The sequence below is a fragment of the Rhinatrema bivittatum genome, chromosome 16, assembly GCF_901001135.1.
Source record: "Rhinatrema bivittatum chromosome 16, aRhiBiv1.1, whole genome shotgun sequence".
Taxonomy (NCBI): domain Eukaryota; kingdom Metazoa; phylum Chordata; class Amphibia; order Gymnophiona; family Rhinatrematidae; genus Rhinatrema; species Rhinatrema bivittatum.
The window spans coordinates 34,134,062-34,150,597 of record NC_042630.1 but is presented as its reverse complement, the minus strand read 5'-3'; the positions used below and the strand labels follow the sequence as shown (position 1 = coordinate 34,150,597).

Here is a 16,536-nt window from a genome sequence, read left to right as displayed (position 1 = left end):
ACAACAGTAGGTTCAGCCTATCTGTCCTTCAGAATCTATGTGAGGTGTAGAACTCAACTCTTCCAACCTAGGGCCCATTGTTTGGGTTCAGGCTGTCTCCACCTCTGTTACCAACTGCACCAGTGGTGGTATGCCTGTTGGCACCTGGCTAGGTGTCTTAGTCCCCTTTTATGTTGAGGAGCAGCCTGTAGCTAGGTATTCATCCATGTGCGAGGACTACCATCCTGCTTGTCCTCTGAGAAAGCAGAGTTGCTTATCTGTAACAGGTTTTCTCCGAGGAATTTGGTTTCTCCTAAATTTTATTTTTAATTGCAGTTCTATGTATTAAGACTGACGAGAGACCCCGCGTGGATGCATGGTATAGGGCATGCTGGGCATGCTCAGTGTGCCTTGTCAAAGTTCTAGAAACTTTGACATAAGTTTTCCTCACCAGGGCTCCATCTGATATCACCCATGTGTGAGGACTAACATCCTGCTGCCCTTGGAGAACACCTGTTACAGGTAAGCAGCTCTGCCATTACAAACACCCGCAAAAGCTCCTTCATGTGAGGGAAATCCAAGGAGAGATTGAAGAAAGCAATGGGGAGGAGGTGGCAGACAGGGTATAGCTCGAACCATGGGCAGGTAAGGTAGTATTCAGGGTGAAAAGAGAAGTTAAAGGAATTTCTGGGTGGAGTAAATGTGAATAAGAAATGTATGGGTATATAGAGAGAAACCAGTAGATGAGTAGTATGATGAATGATCAAATGAGCATTGGAGAGTGCTACAATGTTAAGAAGCTGACATATGTTAGTGCAGTGCTTCTCCATATCACAGAACTCCTACAAAGTAAGCAAATTTTGTCCCATGACATGAGTGAAATTAATAGAATTGGAAGTCTTATACAAGTATTGAACACTGCTAGTCACATTAAATTAGGGAAAGTCTACCAATTGTACAGTTGCTTTGCATTCACAACTGTATGCAGAAGTGGTCAAATTGTATGTTTCAGTGAATCTCTGATACAACCTTTACCTGTTTAAAGTTGAACATGACATCGTTCTGCAATTTTTAATTCAAAATAACTATTTTAATTTGTAAACCGGAGTGAAGGCTACTCTGCTCTACCTCGGTATATAAAAAATGCTAAATAAATAAATAAATTTTGATTGAAATTTGCCATTTTATGGGTTATTTTGATTGATAAAAGCGGTATAAAAGAAATATTTAAAGTAACAGATAACAGATTGAAAATAATAAAACTGAATATGGAATGTGCAAAAGGTTGGATATCCTTGTGGTTGATTTATTACTATAAAAAAAAAAAACTTTAAATCCCAAAATGTTTGACTTGTTATAAGCCTTCACTTAGGTGAAGACAATTCCACAGTTCAACAAATAATCTGACCTTTCTAACCTCTCAGGTTATGATTATTCTGATTTACTTTCAACAACCATGGGCTCCTCTAAGTAGCTGTCTAAGCATTTAAAAAAAAGGTAGTGTAATTCACTGCTTACAAAGCAGATGGATAACTCCATTTTGTCTGAGCAGCAGCTTGAATACCCCAATGTTCCTTGATGAAGAAATACATTTGACACCTGGCCAATGGGCTGCATATAAGAATGGGCTGTGATGGGACTTTTGGAGTATTCAGACATGTTTTATCGTGTATTAAAAAAAACTATTTGAAAAATTTGTTCTGAATAAGAAGTAGAATACAATGATTATAATGGGGCTATGTTTTTGAAAGTTTCATTTCATTCTGAGAACCTTTTGAGAGATTCCATTTCATTTATAATATATTTATTTCTCAGATGGTATAACTGCGACTTCTGAGGCGTGTACTGTGATCAGTTTTATAGTAGTGCTTCACTTTGTACCATGTAGAGGTTATATTAGCTACTGTTCACTTAAGAGGTTCATTGAAACATAGTTTGACTAGGAGTGCCAAAACCTTTACACATAACTGTATCTTGATCTTCAGAATTAACTGGGGTTGGGTTTGCCCTCCTATTATCAAGGAGGTGCACTATGCATATTAGCTCACATGGGAAAACACAGATTGCAACCTTCAGAAATAATCATGTTACCTGCATTCTGATTTTTTCTCTGTTTCCAGCCAGCTGAGATCAGCAGCCCAACTTCAACTACAGAATTTGATGTAAAGACGGTGAGAGATGAAGGGAAATAGAGGCAGGGCAGAGCTCAAGGCTGGCAGAGATTCATATCTGGAGTCATTTGTAATGTCTCCCACACTGTAGTTCAGAATCCACAAACAGATCATGGAAGTACTGCAAACCTTATAAAATGATTCATAATCTTACAATAAAAAGCAAGCATTAATAACCAGATCTTAGCTAGCAGAGGGGCTTGTGGCATGAATGAAATTGTCAGCTGTAGTTATTCCATGCAGAGATGGTACAACTACGACTGACGTTATTAAAGCCATTAACAATGTAAAAAAGAAAGCTGGATTATTGATTTAGAATTTTCTCGTGTATGGCTCCTGTGAGTTTTCTTAAGATCGCAAGTGGGTACCATGGATCAATTGGAATGTTTGTTTTTCCATGGATGTAATTGAGTTTTTTAAACTTTTTTTTGAGACCCATTTACCTGGTAATTGGGGGTTATAAGTGTGAACCTTGTAGGAGGGGTCCCATGGAGATTGGTTTATATAATCCTACTTGTTACATAGTAAATGACAGTAGATGAAGACCAAATGGTCCATCCAGTCTGCCCAGCAAATTGCTTTTTGTAGTAAATGCCACTCAGTGCAGGTTACCACATGCAGAAGTGTTATTCCTAAACTTGATGTAGGTTACCCTATGTCTTCATCAGCATTCCCAAGCCTGTAGGAATCCACTTTGAATCCATTTTGAATTTCATCACAGTTCTTGTTTTCACCACCTCATCTGGGAGGCATTTCATGCATCTATCACCCTCTCTGTGAAGAAATATTTCCTGATGTGGTTGCTGTCGTGTGTCCCCCCCCCCCCCCCCCCCCCCCCCTTGGAGTTTAGTATCATGTCCCCTAATTCTGCAGCATCCTTTCCAGCAGACTAGGTTTGATGTTTTTGCATCATTTATTGCCTTTCAGATATTTGAAAGTATGTAGCCTATCTTCTTTGCACCTTCTCTCCTCCAGGGTATACATATTCAGGACCTTTAGACTCATTTCATATGACTTTGATGCAGATCCCACACCATTTTGGTCACCTTTCTGTGGACCATTTCTATCCTGTCCTTATCCTTTTTGAGATAAGGACTCTAGAACTGAACACAGTTCTACAGATGAGGCCTCACCAAAGGTCTGTACAAAGGCATTATCACCTCCTTTTTCCTGCTAGTTATTCCACTCTGTGCAGCCCAGCATCCCTCTGGCTTTAGCCACTGCCTTTTCACATTGTTTTACTGCCTAAAGATTGCCAGACACAATTGCCCCAAGGTCCCTTCCCAGTCCATGCACATTTGTCTTTCATTCCCTATCTTATACAGTTCTTTTGGATTACTGTATCCCAAAAGCATGACTCAGCACTTCTTGGTGTTCCATCCTAGCTGACAAACCTTTGACCACTTTAAGCTTCCTTAAATCACTTATTCTCTCTACACTTTCAAGCGTTGTCCATGCTGTTGCAGATCTTATCTGCAAAAAAGACAAACTTATCCTAACTTCTTGGCAATGTCTCTTACAAAAGATATTGATCAGTGTCTGTTCAAAACTGATTTTATTTATGTTCCACTTTTTGGCACTTCAAAGCTGATTATATTCAGGTACTATAGGAATTTCCTTATCCCCAGAGGGCATCAATGGCACTGAATCTGGTACCGCCTGTCCTCATACTACTTCTGGAGAAGCTCAATGTGCTCCTCAGTGATTTACCAACTCAGCTGGTGTCAGTTTCCAGGATAGCATCAGTACCCGGTGGGGTACCAATGCCTCCCCCTACCGATGGTCATCGACTGTTCCTCCAAGGAGGAAGCTCCACTGAAACTGGCCGACACAGTGAAGCCTGCTACCCTCCATCCAGTTTTACTGTTGTGTGAACTCTGGGCAAAGGCCGAGCACCTAGAGACTCATCCCCTGTTGCTTACAGTGAGGATAAGTAACCCTATGACCCTGGAGTCCTGACCAGAGGATCTCCCATCAGACCCTTCTCCTCCAGAGGAGCGAAACAAGTCTCCGTCTGAGGAATTGACCTTCACAGGGTTTGTGAGAGTGATGGCAGAAGCCATCCCATGTCAGTTGTGAACGGAGGAGGATGCCAGGCACAAAATGCTTGAGATCCTCCAGTTTGTGGGACCTCCAAAGGAGATTGTTGCGATCCCAGTGCACGAGATCCTTAAGGAGCTGCTGCTGAGTATATGGGAAAATCCCCTCATAGTGCCTCCCATTAATAAGAAGATGGACAAGGGTCTACCTCGTCCAAAAGGCTGCTGGATTCAATAAGCGTCAGCTGTCCCACTAATTGGTGGAAGTCGAATCTGCCCTCAAGAGGGCCAAGCGCTCTTAGACTCATTTCTCGGTGCCCCCTGAGGAAGAATCCTAGAGTGATGGATGCTCTTGGGAGAAAGGTGTTTCAAGGTGCCATGCTCATTTGCCCGCATTGCTGCTTGCCAGCTCTACATGAGCCAGTACTCACTGGACATCTGGAAGCAGTTGCAGGAGGTGGCCAAGCAGCTGCCTCTACAACAGCAGCAGCACACCCTCATATCGCTGATGCATAAGGGCTTGGAGTGCGAAAACATAAGGTCTGACAAACCTACAATGTTTTCGAGATGGCATCAAGAGCATCTGCAGCGGGAATAGATGCCTGCAGAATGGCATGGCTGCGGGCCTTGGATCTCCAACCAGAGGTACAAGAATGACTCACTGATGTGCCCTGTCCTGGGGAGAATCTCTTTGGAGATGCGCCACAGCATCCCTCGCCTTAACTTCAAGACCACCATGAAACCCTCCAACAGCTCTCTGCCAGTACTCGGGACTCGTCGTCCTCTTCTAGGAAGCCAGTGAGACAGGGCCCAGGAAGTCTTTTGCCAAAGGAAGTACCATCCTCCACCCCCTCCTGTCAACAGCATCAGGGCTCCATTGGCCGGCCCAGGCAGCAGAGAGCCCCCAAGCCCCAACCGGCTCCTCAGTCAACACCAGGGACAGAGTTTTGACTGGGTCGTAGGGAGTGTGGGCCAGTCGCCCATACCCAGGATGTTGGACCCTTTGGTCAGGGGCAGGCTGCAGTTCTTTGCTAACCAGTGGCCCAGTATAAGCTTGGACCAGTGGGTTCTTTCCATTATCCTTCAAGGGTACCAATTTAATCTATTACATGTCCTGCCAAATTGCCTTCTGTGCCTGTTTTGGGGGCCGGTAGCACATTAGGAGGTACTGCTAGCAGAGCTCTCTTCCCTCTTAATAGCCAGGGCAATCGAGCCTGTACCACCAGGGCAAACAGGGCAGGTATTTCCTGATTCCAAAGAGAACAGGAGGACTCCGTCCCATCCTAGACCTGAGGGCCTTGACACTTTTCTAAAAAAGAGAAAAGTTAAGAGGATTTCCCTGGGCACCTTGATCCCACTTTTACAAAAAAGGGGATTGGCTAAACTCCCTCTATCAAAAGGATGCATACTCACATTGAGATCGTCCCTTATTACAGAAAGTATCTCCGATTTATGGTGGGAAAACAACACTTTCAGTACTGGGTGTTCGGGCAAGGGTCAGCTTCACAGGGCTTCACAAAATGCTTGGCTGTGGTGACAGCGCACCTCTGAAGGCTGGGAGTGCATGTTTTCCCTTATCTGGACAATTGGCTGGTCAAGAATGCATCTCGGGCAGGGGCTGTCCGGTCCATGTGCTTGGAGTCACTAGGGTTCGTTCTCAGTGACCCAAAGTCCCATCTCAGCCCGTGATTTCAATTGGACTTCTTAGGAGCCATGCTAAACATGGCTCAGCCCAAGACCTGACTTGCAAGAGGGCCATCTCCCTGACTACATTCTCAGCAGAGATTCAACAGAGCCAACAGGTGTCAGCTTGCCACATGTTGAGACTGTTGGGCCATATGGCTGCAACCGTCCATATCATTCCCTTGGCACACACATGCATAGAGCCCAATGGACACTGAGGTTATAGTGGCGCCAGGTCACTCAGAGCCTCCAGGACTGCATCCAAGTTACCATATCTCTCTGGGACTCATTGTCTGGTGACGTAAACTTTCAAATCGGGGATCTCATTCCGAGGTCTCCCTATCCAATTTGTCCTAACCATGGATGCATTCACTCTGGGGGGGGGGGTGGGGGGGTGGGGGGGGAGCTCATGTAGATGGGCTCAGGACCCAGGGTCTCTGGTCCGCTCAGGAATGCTCTTGTCAAATCTACTTCTTGGAGCTTTGGGCGATCTGGTACGTGCTATGGGCTTTAAGAGATTGGCTGTCCAGCAAAGTTATCCTGATCCAGACCGACAACCAGGGAGCCATGTGGCATGTCAACAAGCAAGGAGGCATGGGATCGTACCTCCTGTGTCAGGAAGCTGTCCAGATCTGTTCGTTGGCCCTGTCCCATGGGATGGTGCTCAGGACAATGTACCTGGCTGGGTCGGAGAACATGGTAACGGACAAGCGAGGTCCCTGGACAAGGGGTTAGCAAATTGGATATTCCACCTCAGAAACAGGGAAGGTGCCTTGGTTCTGCTCCCTATACAGGTCAGATGGCAAACCAACCTCAGACACATTTGCCCGTCATTGGGGCAAGGGTCTTCCGTACGAGTATCCTCAAGATTCCCTTAGTGGCAAAGACTCTCTTGAAGGTTTGCGAGGACAGGGGACTATGATCCTCATAGCCCCTCATTAGCCAAGAGGGGTCTGGTTTCCACTCCTATAGGAATTATCAATCAGGAGACCAATCAGTCTGGGGACTTCCCCAGATCTCATCATGCAAAATCAAGGCAGGCTGCGGCATCCCAACCTCCAGACCCTGTTGCTCACACCCTGGATGTTGAGAGGTTAATCCTGCAGCCACTTGATCTTTCAGAGGGCGTGTCTCGGGTCCTGGTAGCTTCTAGAAAACCTTCCACTAGGAAGTTCTATGGACTGAAGTGGAGGAGATTTTCCATGTGGTGTGAGCAGAAGGCCCTAAACTGCTTGATTACAATCTACACCTGTCAGAGGCTGGCTTTAAAAATCAACTCCATTAGAGTTCATCTCAGTGCAGTTGGCACATGCCACCATGGTGTAGATGGTATGCCCATCTCTGAACAGCCAATAGTTGTACGATTCATGCAGGGCCTGCTTCAGTTGAAGCCTCTCCTAAGGCCTCCTGCTGTGTCTTGGGACCCTCAACCTGGTGGTAGCTGAGCTGATGAAAGCTCCTTTTGAGCCTCTGCGAACTTGTGACCTGAATTACCTGACCTGGAAGGTCATATTTTTGGTGGCAGTCAACTCTGCGCGAAGGGTCAATGAACTCCAGGCTTTAGTGACTTATCCACCTTACACTAAGTTTTATCATGACAGGGTGATCTTACATACATACATTAAGTTCCTGACTAAGGTGGTGACGAACTTCCATTTTTAACCAGTCCATTGTCCTGCCAGCATGGTTTCCCAGGCCCCATTTGCACCAAAGTGAGCACTGCACAGTTTGGACTGCAAGCAAGCCTTAGCCTTCTACTTGGAGTGGACAGAAGCCCATAGACAGTCCACCCAACTTTTTATTTATTTTGATAGGAATAGGTTAGGCTTTGCTGTTGCCAAACAGGCACTATCCAGTCGGCTAGCAGATTGGGTACACCAGGAGGAGATCTTAGGGGTCATGTCAAAGCTCATTCTGTCAGAGCCATGGCAGCGTCTGTGGCCTATTTGCGAGCAGTTCCTGTGAAGGAGATCTGCAGAGCTGCGATGGGGAGTTCTTTACACATTCACGTCTCACTATTGTCTGGATAGGGATGGCCAACGCAAGAATAGTTTCGGCTAGTCTGTCCTTTGGAATCTGTTTGAGGTGTATGAGGTGTAGAACCCAACTCTCCCCGCCTAGGGCCCATTCTTTGAGTTTGGGCTGTCTTCCTCCCCCTCTGTTACCAACAGCACTGTTATGCCTGTTGGTACCTGGTTGTGTGTCTGTTGGTCCCCTTTTGTGTTGGGGAGCAGCCTTAGGGAGTCACCTGTGTGTAAGGACTAAAATCTTTCCTGTCTTCTGAGAAAACAGAGTTGCTTACCTGTAACAGGTGGTGTTAGAGGACAGCAGGATGTTAGTCCTCACAAAACCCTCCCGCCACCCTGCTGTCTCCTAATGTTTCATTTATATAGTTCTATGTTATAAGACTAAGTTCTGTTATAAGTCTGGAGAGGGATTCTGCGTGGTATAGGGCATGGTGTGCCAAGTCAGTTCTAGAAACTTTGAAATAAGTTTCCTACATTGGAGCACCATCTGATGATGTCACCCATGTGTGAGGACTAACATCCTGCTGTCCTCTGAGAATACCTGTTACAGGTAAACAACTCTGCTTTCTTTAAGTTGCAATAGCTTTCTATTGGTTTAAAATTAGAATAATCCAAAGGTGAGCTTTCAAGACCTCCATGGGCCATTTCTTCAGCGCTCATACGGGTTGAATTATTTAGTTGTTTTCATCTTGGCTTATATTTTTGGGATGTATGTATCCTGAAGAAAAGCAGATGAATTAAACATAAGGAAGGTGAATGGTTAAGGGAATAAAAATTGAATAGCAATGTAGTTTTCTGGAGAAGGCAGGGAAAACGGATAGAAATGTCTGGGACAATGTAATTAGTATGAGGAAGAACCAGTAGGGATTGAAGGGCAGCCATTCCCCCAAGCCCCACTATGAATACAAATGACTGAGGTGGAGCTATTAGTGTATATGTGGGTTGAGGTGAAGGGTGGAAGGAGTGCAGTGCACATGAGTAAGGGATGGATGAGATAACTTGTACTCATGACAGTATAGGATCTGCATACCATATGGCTGGTGGGTGGCACTATTTGACTGCAAGCCCTGCAGAAGCACACAACACACCACGTTGTCAAGGAGCTCTAAAGGACCACAGACCACAGTTAATCATACTACCTATATTCTGCTTTCTGTGTTTCCAGCCAACTAAAAGGAGAATGTCTGTTTCCAAAGATGCTTCAAGTCCAGGAAAGCTGGTGAGAGATGGAGAAAAAAAATCTGGGGTGGGAGCTGATAGGTATATTGAAATCTGGCTAGGATGATTATTATTTATATTCATTCTGCATTAATATGCTGTGCTAAATCAGGGTGCTTAAAAACAGATTACCCAGGGTAACTGAGGCAGTAGAGGATAATTTTCTCAAGGTCAGAGCGAAGTAGGGTTAGAACCCAAGTCTCCTTGTTCCCAGCCCATTATTATAACTATTGGGCATCCAGCTTTTTCATTATGTGAGTATTCTGGAGAAGAGTGATACTGTTGCCAGAGTATTTTTAGGAAGCAATACATTTAATGCAGCATCAAGAAGTCTAAAACATAATATTTCAAACTTTTAAACAGGCAAGAAATCTTGCAATCTTCCCCAAATATCCTACTCTCCTCCTATCATTCAAATGGAAAAATAAATTGAGCTTTCTCACTTACAGGTACTTAAACTCAGTACCCTAATGCAAGCCACCTGAGTGAAGCAGAGAAATTCTAGCCATCTAAAGAGCCAAGTATGAATTCAATAAGAGTTCCCCAGAATTTAATTGCCACTATAAATAATCTAACCACAAGTCATTATTCTTATATACTTCAGGTTTTCAGAGCAGCAAATACAGACATCTGATACTCTTTGCTATTTTAAATATATTTATAAAGAAATAAGGTGGGGAATGTAATTTATTGTAGATGGAAAAGCAAACATGTAGGAACTTCTAAAGTAGAATGGAAAGTAAGTTTAAAGTATTGTTTGTAATTGAGTGTTATGGATGGATATGGATGAGACTGGTTAAACTAAGAAGTGAATTCAGATTGAGATTGTCAAGTATGACACTGGCTGGCTTCTGCACTATTACTGTTGAGTAAGAACTCATCTGGGAAGGCACATTTACCATCGTTTTCATGGTTAATCACTGCATGTCTGTGTTCTGATCCCTTGTTTCTAGACAGTCCACAAGAGAAGGTCTTCAAGAGATTCTAGGAATGAAGGAAAGCCGGTGAGGGACAGTGGAAAAAGTTGTTACAGATGTACACAAGAAGATGGGGAGAGGTAGACCAGAAAGTAAAAGGCTGTGAATTGAAGGACATAGATAATTTGTCATTCCATGGGGCTTGGGGGAGGCAGGGTGGCATCTGTAGAGATACAGTACACAAATATGGAAGACTAAAGGGTATATACCTGAGAATGTCATGGCGGTGAAGATGCAGCCTATTCCTTTGTAGATAGTGGCTGTAATTCTTCACCCACAGAATGGCAGCTGGGTCTGCTCTCTGGTTCCTGTAGTGGGGCAGACTTGAGGATTCACCGGAGAGTTGTGTTAGCCCTCCAGTGAACATTTTAAACTGTATAGGTGCAGCGTATAAGTCAGAAGCTGGAAGAGAACGTGAGTGGATCACAAGATGAAAGTTCATTAGCGAAATCAAGAATAAGAGACAGCACAGCCAGAATTTGTTAGTGTTCTGTAGACGCAAGAAATTATCTGTTCTTTATTTGTAACACAAAAATTAAATGGCACAGGTTTTTAGAACAAATAGAAAACCTGGAAATGTTAAATCACTCTTGCAGTGGGGATTCTATTAGTGTGCTTGGATTCTTGCCTTCCTTACCACCCATGTATTTAAATACCTCTGAGGATTATAATATGAGATATGATGTGATATAGAGCAATCCATCCAAAAACAAAGACCATGAATCCTGGAATTTTGGAGTTTGGACAGGAAACTTCTATATTTATAGCACAGTCTTCAGATTATTTGACACGTGCACTTTTACTGAAAGGGAGTCTCTGGAATACAAAGAAATACTTCCAAACCGTAATGAGCATATTGTATGTATGGCATAAGTGTTAGAAATGGAAACAACCTACTGACTGTGTAGTGAACTCAGATATTCCTGTTCCTCAGTGCATCATGGTGAGTGGGGATTGAGGTGGAAAATCTCATGTAGAGATCACTGGAAGATGGTAAGGAAACTGCTAGGTTTCAGGTGTGTGTGGTTCAGGTCATTGGCAATAAGTGGTTCCCTGTAAATAAGTCAAGACTCCTGGTTTTTCTGCCAATAGATGGAGACAAAGTTTCATTCCCTGTACGTACCTGGATGGAACATGGTAAGGAAACTGCTAGGTTTCAGGTGTGTTTTGTGTGTTTCAGGTCGTTGGCAATAAGTAGTTCCCTGTACATAAGTCCAGACTCCTGGAGACAAAGTTTCACTGACACTGTACATAACCCAGTGTGCCACCTGTAGCCCCCTCAATATTTCTGTCTCCAGCAGATTGTAGATGGTATAAAACCTGCAGTCTGGAGAGAGAGAGAGAGAGAGAGAAAAGACAAAATTTCTGTATCCTCCCAAGGGGTTGAGAGGTTCTGATGGGGTCATCCCCCCCTGGTGTGAAGCAGATGAGCAGGGGTTAGTGACCCTTCTGATAGCTTGGTCTAAAGGTCCATGGAGTGGACATCTGGTCCAGATCCCTCAGGAGACAGCGATGGAACTTGCTAGCAGTTCTATACTGCAAACCCAGTAGAGCAGAGAAGTATTCATTTTATATGGTTTATCCTTGACTGACTTGCTAATGTTTGGCGAAAAGAGACTGATATAGCCAGTACTCTGGTTCTTTTCTGATCTGCCATGCAGCCTGTGCTCCAGGAACCCAAACCTCTGCACCAAAGGAAAGTATTGGATTCTATGCATCTTTGTTTTGAGTTAAAAAAAAAAAAAAAAAAAAAAAGGAACTAATTAAGAGGAATCTGTGCAGTAGTGGGGTTCAGGGGGAGGGGAGCTACCTTAGCAGCTCCAGCAATGGGGTTTTTCAGCAGCTTCTCTGCCTGTGGAGGAGACCAGATGTTGGCTCCAGGGCCCTGAGGGACTGTTCCCCTGTTTGCTGTTGAGGTGCTGGTGGTGCTGCGGGTGTGGAGAGGAACGGTGGTCGCTTGTGGCAAAAGCAGCATGGCGTTCGGTGGTCTGCATTGAGCATGCCTGTACCGGTAGAACGAGCCTTGTGGGTGAGTGGGTCTAGCATTGAGGCTTTCCCCGTCGGTGCGGAAATGGCGGCCACTTTCGATTCCCTAGCAGCATCTGCAGGAGAGGCAGGGTAAACCCTTAACTATTGCCGGCAGTTCCCTGTCCCATGGACATGTAGAGCGGCACTTGCACTGAGGAGGAGTCTGGTTCTGGTAAAGGTCTTCTACCAGTTTTAATTTGCTTATGCGCAAAGCTTGTTTAGCGGAACAGGCAGTGAGAGATGCTGGCGCTCTGCCCCAGTCTCCATGCATTCTTGGCCAATCAAGAGGCCTAAGCTATTGAGAAGCTCTTCAGGCCTTCAATGATTTTCGGTACTGGATGTTAAGTGGTTCCGGGCCTAAACGTGTTGAAGGTGCAGGCAGGCTTTGCTTAGCTGTGTGATAGGCCACGGCAGCAGTTCTTTTCCCATGTGCATAGGCATATGTGCGCATTCTCGCCACGTGGCAGTTCCATGTGCAGAGACCTGTATGCGTAAGGCCGCGGCCTAGATTTCAGCACATACGTATGCAACCTAGACTTCGGTGCATATTTGTGCAGGTACTAGAGCGCATATTTGCGTAGGTGCTTGTGCGTGTAAGGCCATGACCTAGACTGGAGCACATATTTGCGCAAGTACGATCTAGTCTTGAGTGCATATTTGCGCGCGTTGGGGGGGGGGCGGGGGGTGTATGCCCGGATGGCATTGGTGTGTGTACAGGAGGCCTCCTGGAGCCGAAGTTCAGGAGTGCTAGGTGGCAGATACGAACAGGTCCAAGTGCCTTGCTGTCTGATAGCAATTCAGTCCTCTTTCCATTTCTGTCAGCTCTGTTTAGATGCACAAAGCGTTTTGACTACTTCAGCTTTTGCGCATGTTGGGACATCCCCATTGGCCTATGGTGTCTCAGGAGGGGAGTGGAATGGGAAGCAAAGCATCAGTCAGTTCTCCTCCTCCTCCCTTGTTCCTAAGGGCAGAAACTTCTGCAAGAGAGAGTAGAGAGAGCAAGTTTGGGTCTATGGGCTCCAGTATAAATCTATCCTCCTCTTCCTGGATGGAATGTTTCCAGGACATGCAAACTTTTTTCTATGGGGAGTCCAGCAAAGGTGAATAAACCTACTATGTAGGGATTGTGTGCTCAGGCCTCCCATTTGTGTCATGGCAAGCAAACATTGCAGGGAGACTGTATCTGGTAATGTTCAAGGGGATGTGTATCATGAGACAGAGGATTCTGATGGGGAATTGGCTTTCTCATCTCTAGATGAGGAAGAAATTGCATATGATTGAGAGCCGCTTTGGACTCTGCTCAGATTTTTTTTCTTCTTTACAGATGTCTGAGCTTGTTGACTCAAACCCTGAACACGCTTGGTGAGACCGGAGTCTTGGCTCAGACCCTGAACATGCTTAGTGTTGTCGGAAGTCAATTTTAAGTTTTGCGTCCTGTTTTTCTCCCTTGTATCCAATTCAAGAGATATTGGATTTTAAGAAGAAAAATGCATTTCTCAAGGTTCCCTGTTTCCGCAAGGAAACTCTGAGGTCCATCATAGCAGCGGTAAGCAAGGGAGCATTCTTGGCATCTCTCGCCTTGACAGAGGCATATCTGCACATAGCCATCAGGCTGGAGCACCAAAGATTCCTGAAGTTCATGGTCCTAAGGGAACATTTTTGGTTTCAAGCCCCATGTACCCTCACTAAGGTGATGATGATGGTAGGGGCTGCTGCATTGCAAAAGGAAGGTGGGTTTTGTGTATCCTTTTCTAGATGACTGGCTCATTTGTGTGAAATAAGGACCTCTGTCAACAAACAGTACAAAAGCTACCGATGCACTTGAAATCTCTAGGATGGGTGGTGAACCTAGCAACAAGCCATTAAGTCCTCTTTCTAACTCTGGAGTATCTGGAGCTCAGTTTGGCATGAGAATATTTTCTCTTGAAGAGAGATAGCTGAAATTGCAGAGTCAGATTAGACTTCTGCTAAAACTTTCGGTGTCCAAGGTCCGGGACTGTTTACAGGTCCTGGGTTCTATGGCATTAATTTTGGAATTAATGCACTGAGCGTTCACACATGTGGCCTCTGCAGGGGGCTGCTCTTTCCCACTGGAATCTGTTATTGGAAGAGTTTCATCTTATTCCGTTAGAGGGGGAAGCCAGGGACAGTCTTTCATGGTGACTTACACCAGTCTCGAGTGTACTGTGGAACTGGAGGTTCCGAATTGGGTAATAGTCACCACTGATGCAAGCCTCTCTGGATGGGAGGGGCTATGTGGCAAGATTAGTCGGCACAGGGCCAGTAGTCAAAACAGGAAGCCTCAGGGTCTATCAGTCGGTTAAAGACGAGAGCGCTGCATTTCACATTGCTTGCCTGTCTGCCAAGGTTGTGTGGCCATCTAGTACGGATCCTATCAGACAATGCAACGACTGTGGCTTACATCAACCGACAAGGTGGAACCAAGAATTAGGCAGTGGCTCGAGCGGACTGGGAGTTGATTCTCTAGGCAGAGCAGCACTTGGAGCGGCTGGCAGCATCTCACATCACTGGCGTGCACATTGTTCAGTCAGATTTTCTCATTCAGAGAAAGTTAGACCCTGGGGAATGGGAGCTGTCGGAGGCAGCGATGAATCATTCACAGAAGATGGGGGTATCCTGACCAAAGAACACCAAGGTATTGCAGTTTTACAGCCGCTGAATAGAACATGGTAGGGAAGGAATCGGAGCTCTGGCGTTGTGTGGACTCAAGGGATTCTTTTGTCTTCCCTCTGAGACCTCTGGTGGATAAGGGATTACAGCGGTTAGAGAAACATCTGGGCAACTTGATCCTGGTAGCTCCAGAGTGGCCACATTGATCATGCTTCCCAGATCTGATCAACATGGCCATAGATGGGCCCCTGAAGCTTGCACATTGGTCGACTCTTTTCCCCAGGGCCCGATATTTTCAGGTCGGGCGGTTCGCTACTGTCTCGCATCATCGCTTCTGAGAGGAGACGACTGAGGAGATATTCCGAAGTAGTTATTTCCACCTTTTTGCAGGCTAGGCGACCACCTTCATCCTTGATATATATGCAAATTTGGAGGATCTGTGACCGAGTGCAGCCTCAGCCTGTTTAGGGTATGTTGTCACATATTTTGGCTTCTCTACAAAAAGGTTCTGGTCAAGGGACTGGCCTTTAACTCTCTGAGAGTTAATGTAGCAACACTGGATTGTCTACGGGTTAAAGTGCAAGGGTATCCTCTGTCTGCACATTCAGGGAGCTAAGAATTTACGTCCTCAGGTGTGGAACATTTGTCAGTCTTGGAATCTGAAACTGGTCCTTAGAGTATTGTGTGAGGCTCGGTTTGAACCACTAAAGAGAGCTACGGTTAAGGACTTGACTCTTAAAGTGGTTTTCTTGGTTTCTATTTGTTCAGCCAGGAGAATTTTGGAGCTCCAGACATTGTCAAGTCAAGATCCCTTTGTACAAATATCTGATTTGGGGGTATCTTTATGCATGGTGCCTTCTTTTCTGCCTGAGGTAGCCTTGGCGTTCTATCTTAGAACTTCCTGCTTTTCCATATTTGGATTCCTCTATGCCTCACACGGGGGAGCTTTGCCTCTTAGATGGGAGGCATGCATTATTGAGGTATCTAAAGGTCACTTATGATTTCCATAATTCGGATCATCTTTGTGCTGTAGAGCGGTCCAAAGAAGGGAAGAAAGGCATCTAAGGCTACAATTGTGCGGTGGCTGAAGGAAGCGATCGAGTCAACTTCAATTTCTAAAGGGTGCCTGCTTCCAGGGGATTTAGGGGCGCATGTGATGCGTTCTCAGGCAACTTTCTAGTCTTGAGTCACAACAGGTGTCTCCACATGAAATTTGCAGGGCAGTTACTGGGAAGTCGTTGACCACTTTTGCTAGACATTATCGCTTGGATGTCGGGGCTCCAGCTTCCATGTGCTTTGGTTGAGCATGTTCTACGAACAGAACTCTCCAGGTCCCATCCGAGTTAAGAGGAGCTTAGGTACATCCCAGGAGTCTGGGCTGATCTGGGTACATATAGGGACAGGAAAATTGGTTCTTACCTACTAATTTTTGTTCCTGTAGTACCACAGATCAGTCCAGAGATCCGTCCATTTACTGGGAAGGGGGGAGAATCTGCTGCGTGTACTGTTGCTTTGTATATAGTGCGGAGTTGTTGGAGGTTTTCAGTGCTGATCGCTTATGTTAAATTTGAGAATCGGATTTTCCATTGTCTCTTTGAACAACTTCACCACCTCCTGGCTTGTTGAAGGGAAAGGAGTTTGCTTAGAAGTTTGCTTAAAAATGTGGTGGTTGCTGTCTTCTTGGCTTGGGTACAAGTCAATACTGAGGGACTGTAGGTGGATCACTGGGTTATGTACATTGTCAGTGAAACTTTCTGTCTCCATCTTCTGGCAGGGAGGCAAA

At 45.3% G+C, this 16,536-nt stretch overlaps 1 protein-coding gene across 12 annotated transcripts in view; it reads left to right on the top strand.

Moving 5' to 3' along the window:
• The window catches only part of HDGF (heparin binding growth factor), a 142,552-nt gene that overhangs the window by 109,434 nt on the left and 16,582 nt on the right, over nucleotides 1-16,536 (top strand). For 4 of the 12 annotated variants that reach the window (XM_029581170.1, XM_029581177.1, XM_029581173.1 and 1 more), the window contains 3 exons: nucleotides 2,100-2,150; nucleotides 9,065-9,118; nucleotides 10,071-10,121. The exons of 1 other annotated variant lie outside the window; for it this stretch is intronic. In XM_029581170.1, coding sequence (XP_029437030.1) covers nucleotides 2,100-2,150; nucleotides 9,065-9,118; nucleotides 10,071-10,121 — 156 coding nt within the window. The remainder of the gene's footprint in view (nucleotides 1-2,099; nucleotides 2,151-9,064; nucleotides 9,119-10,070; nucleotides 10,122-16,536) is intronic. 7 more of the 12 variants (XM_029581171.1, XM_029581178.1, XM_029581174.1 and 4 more) reach the window with 4 other exon arrangements.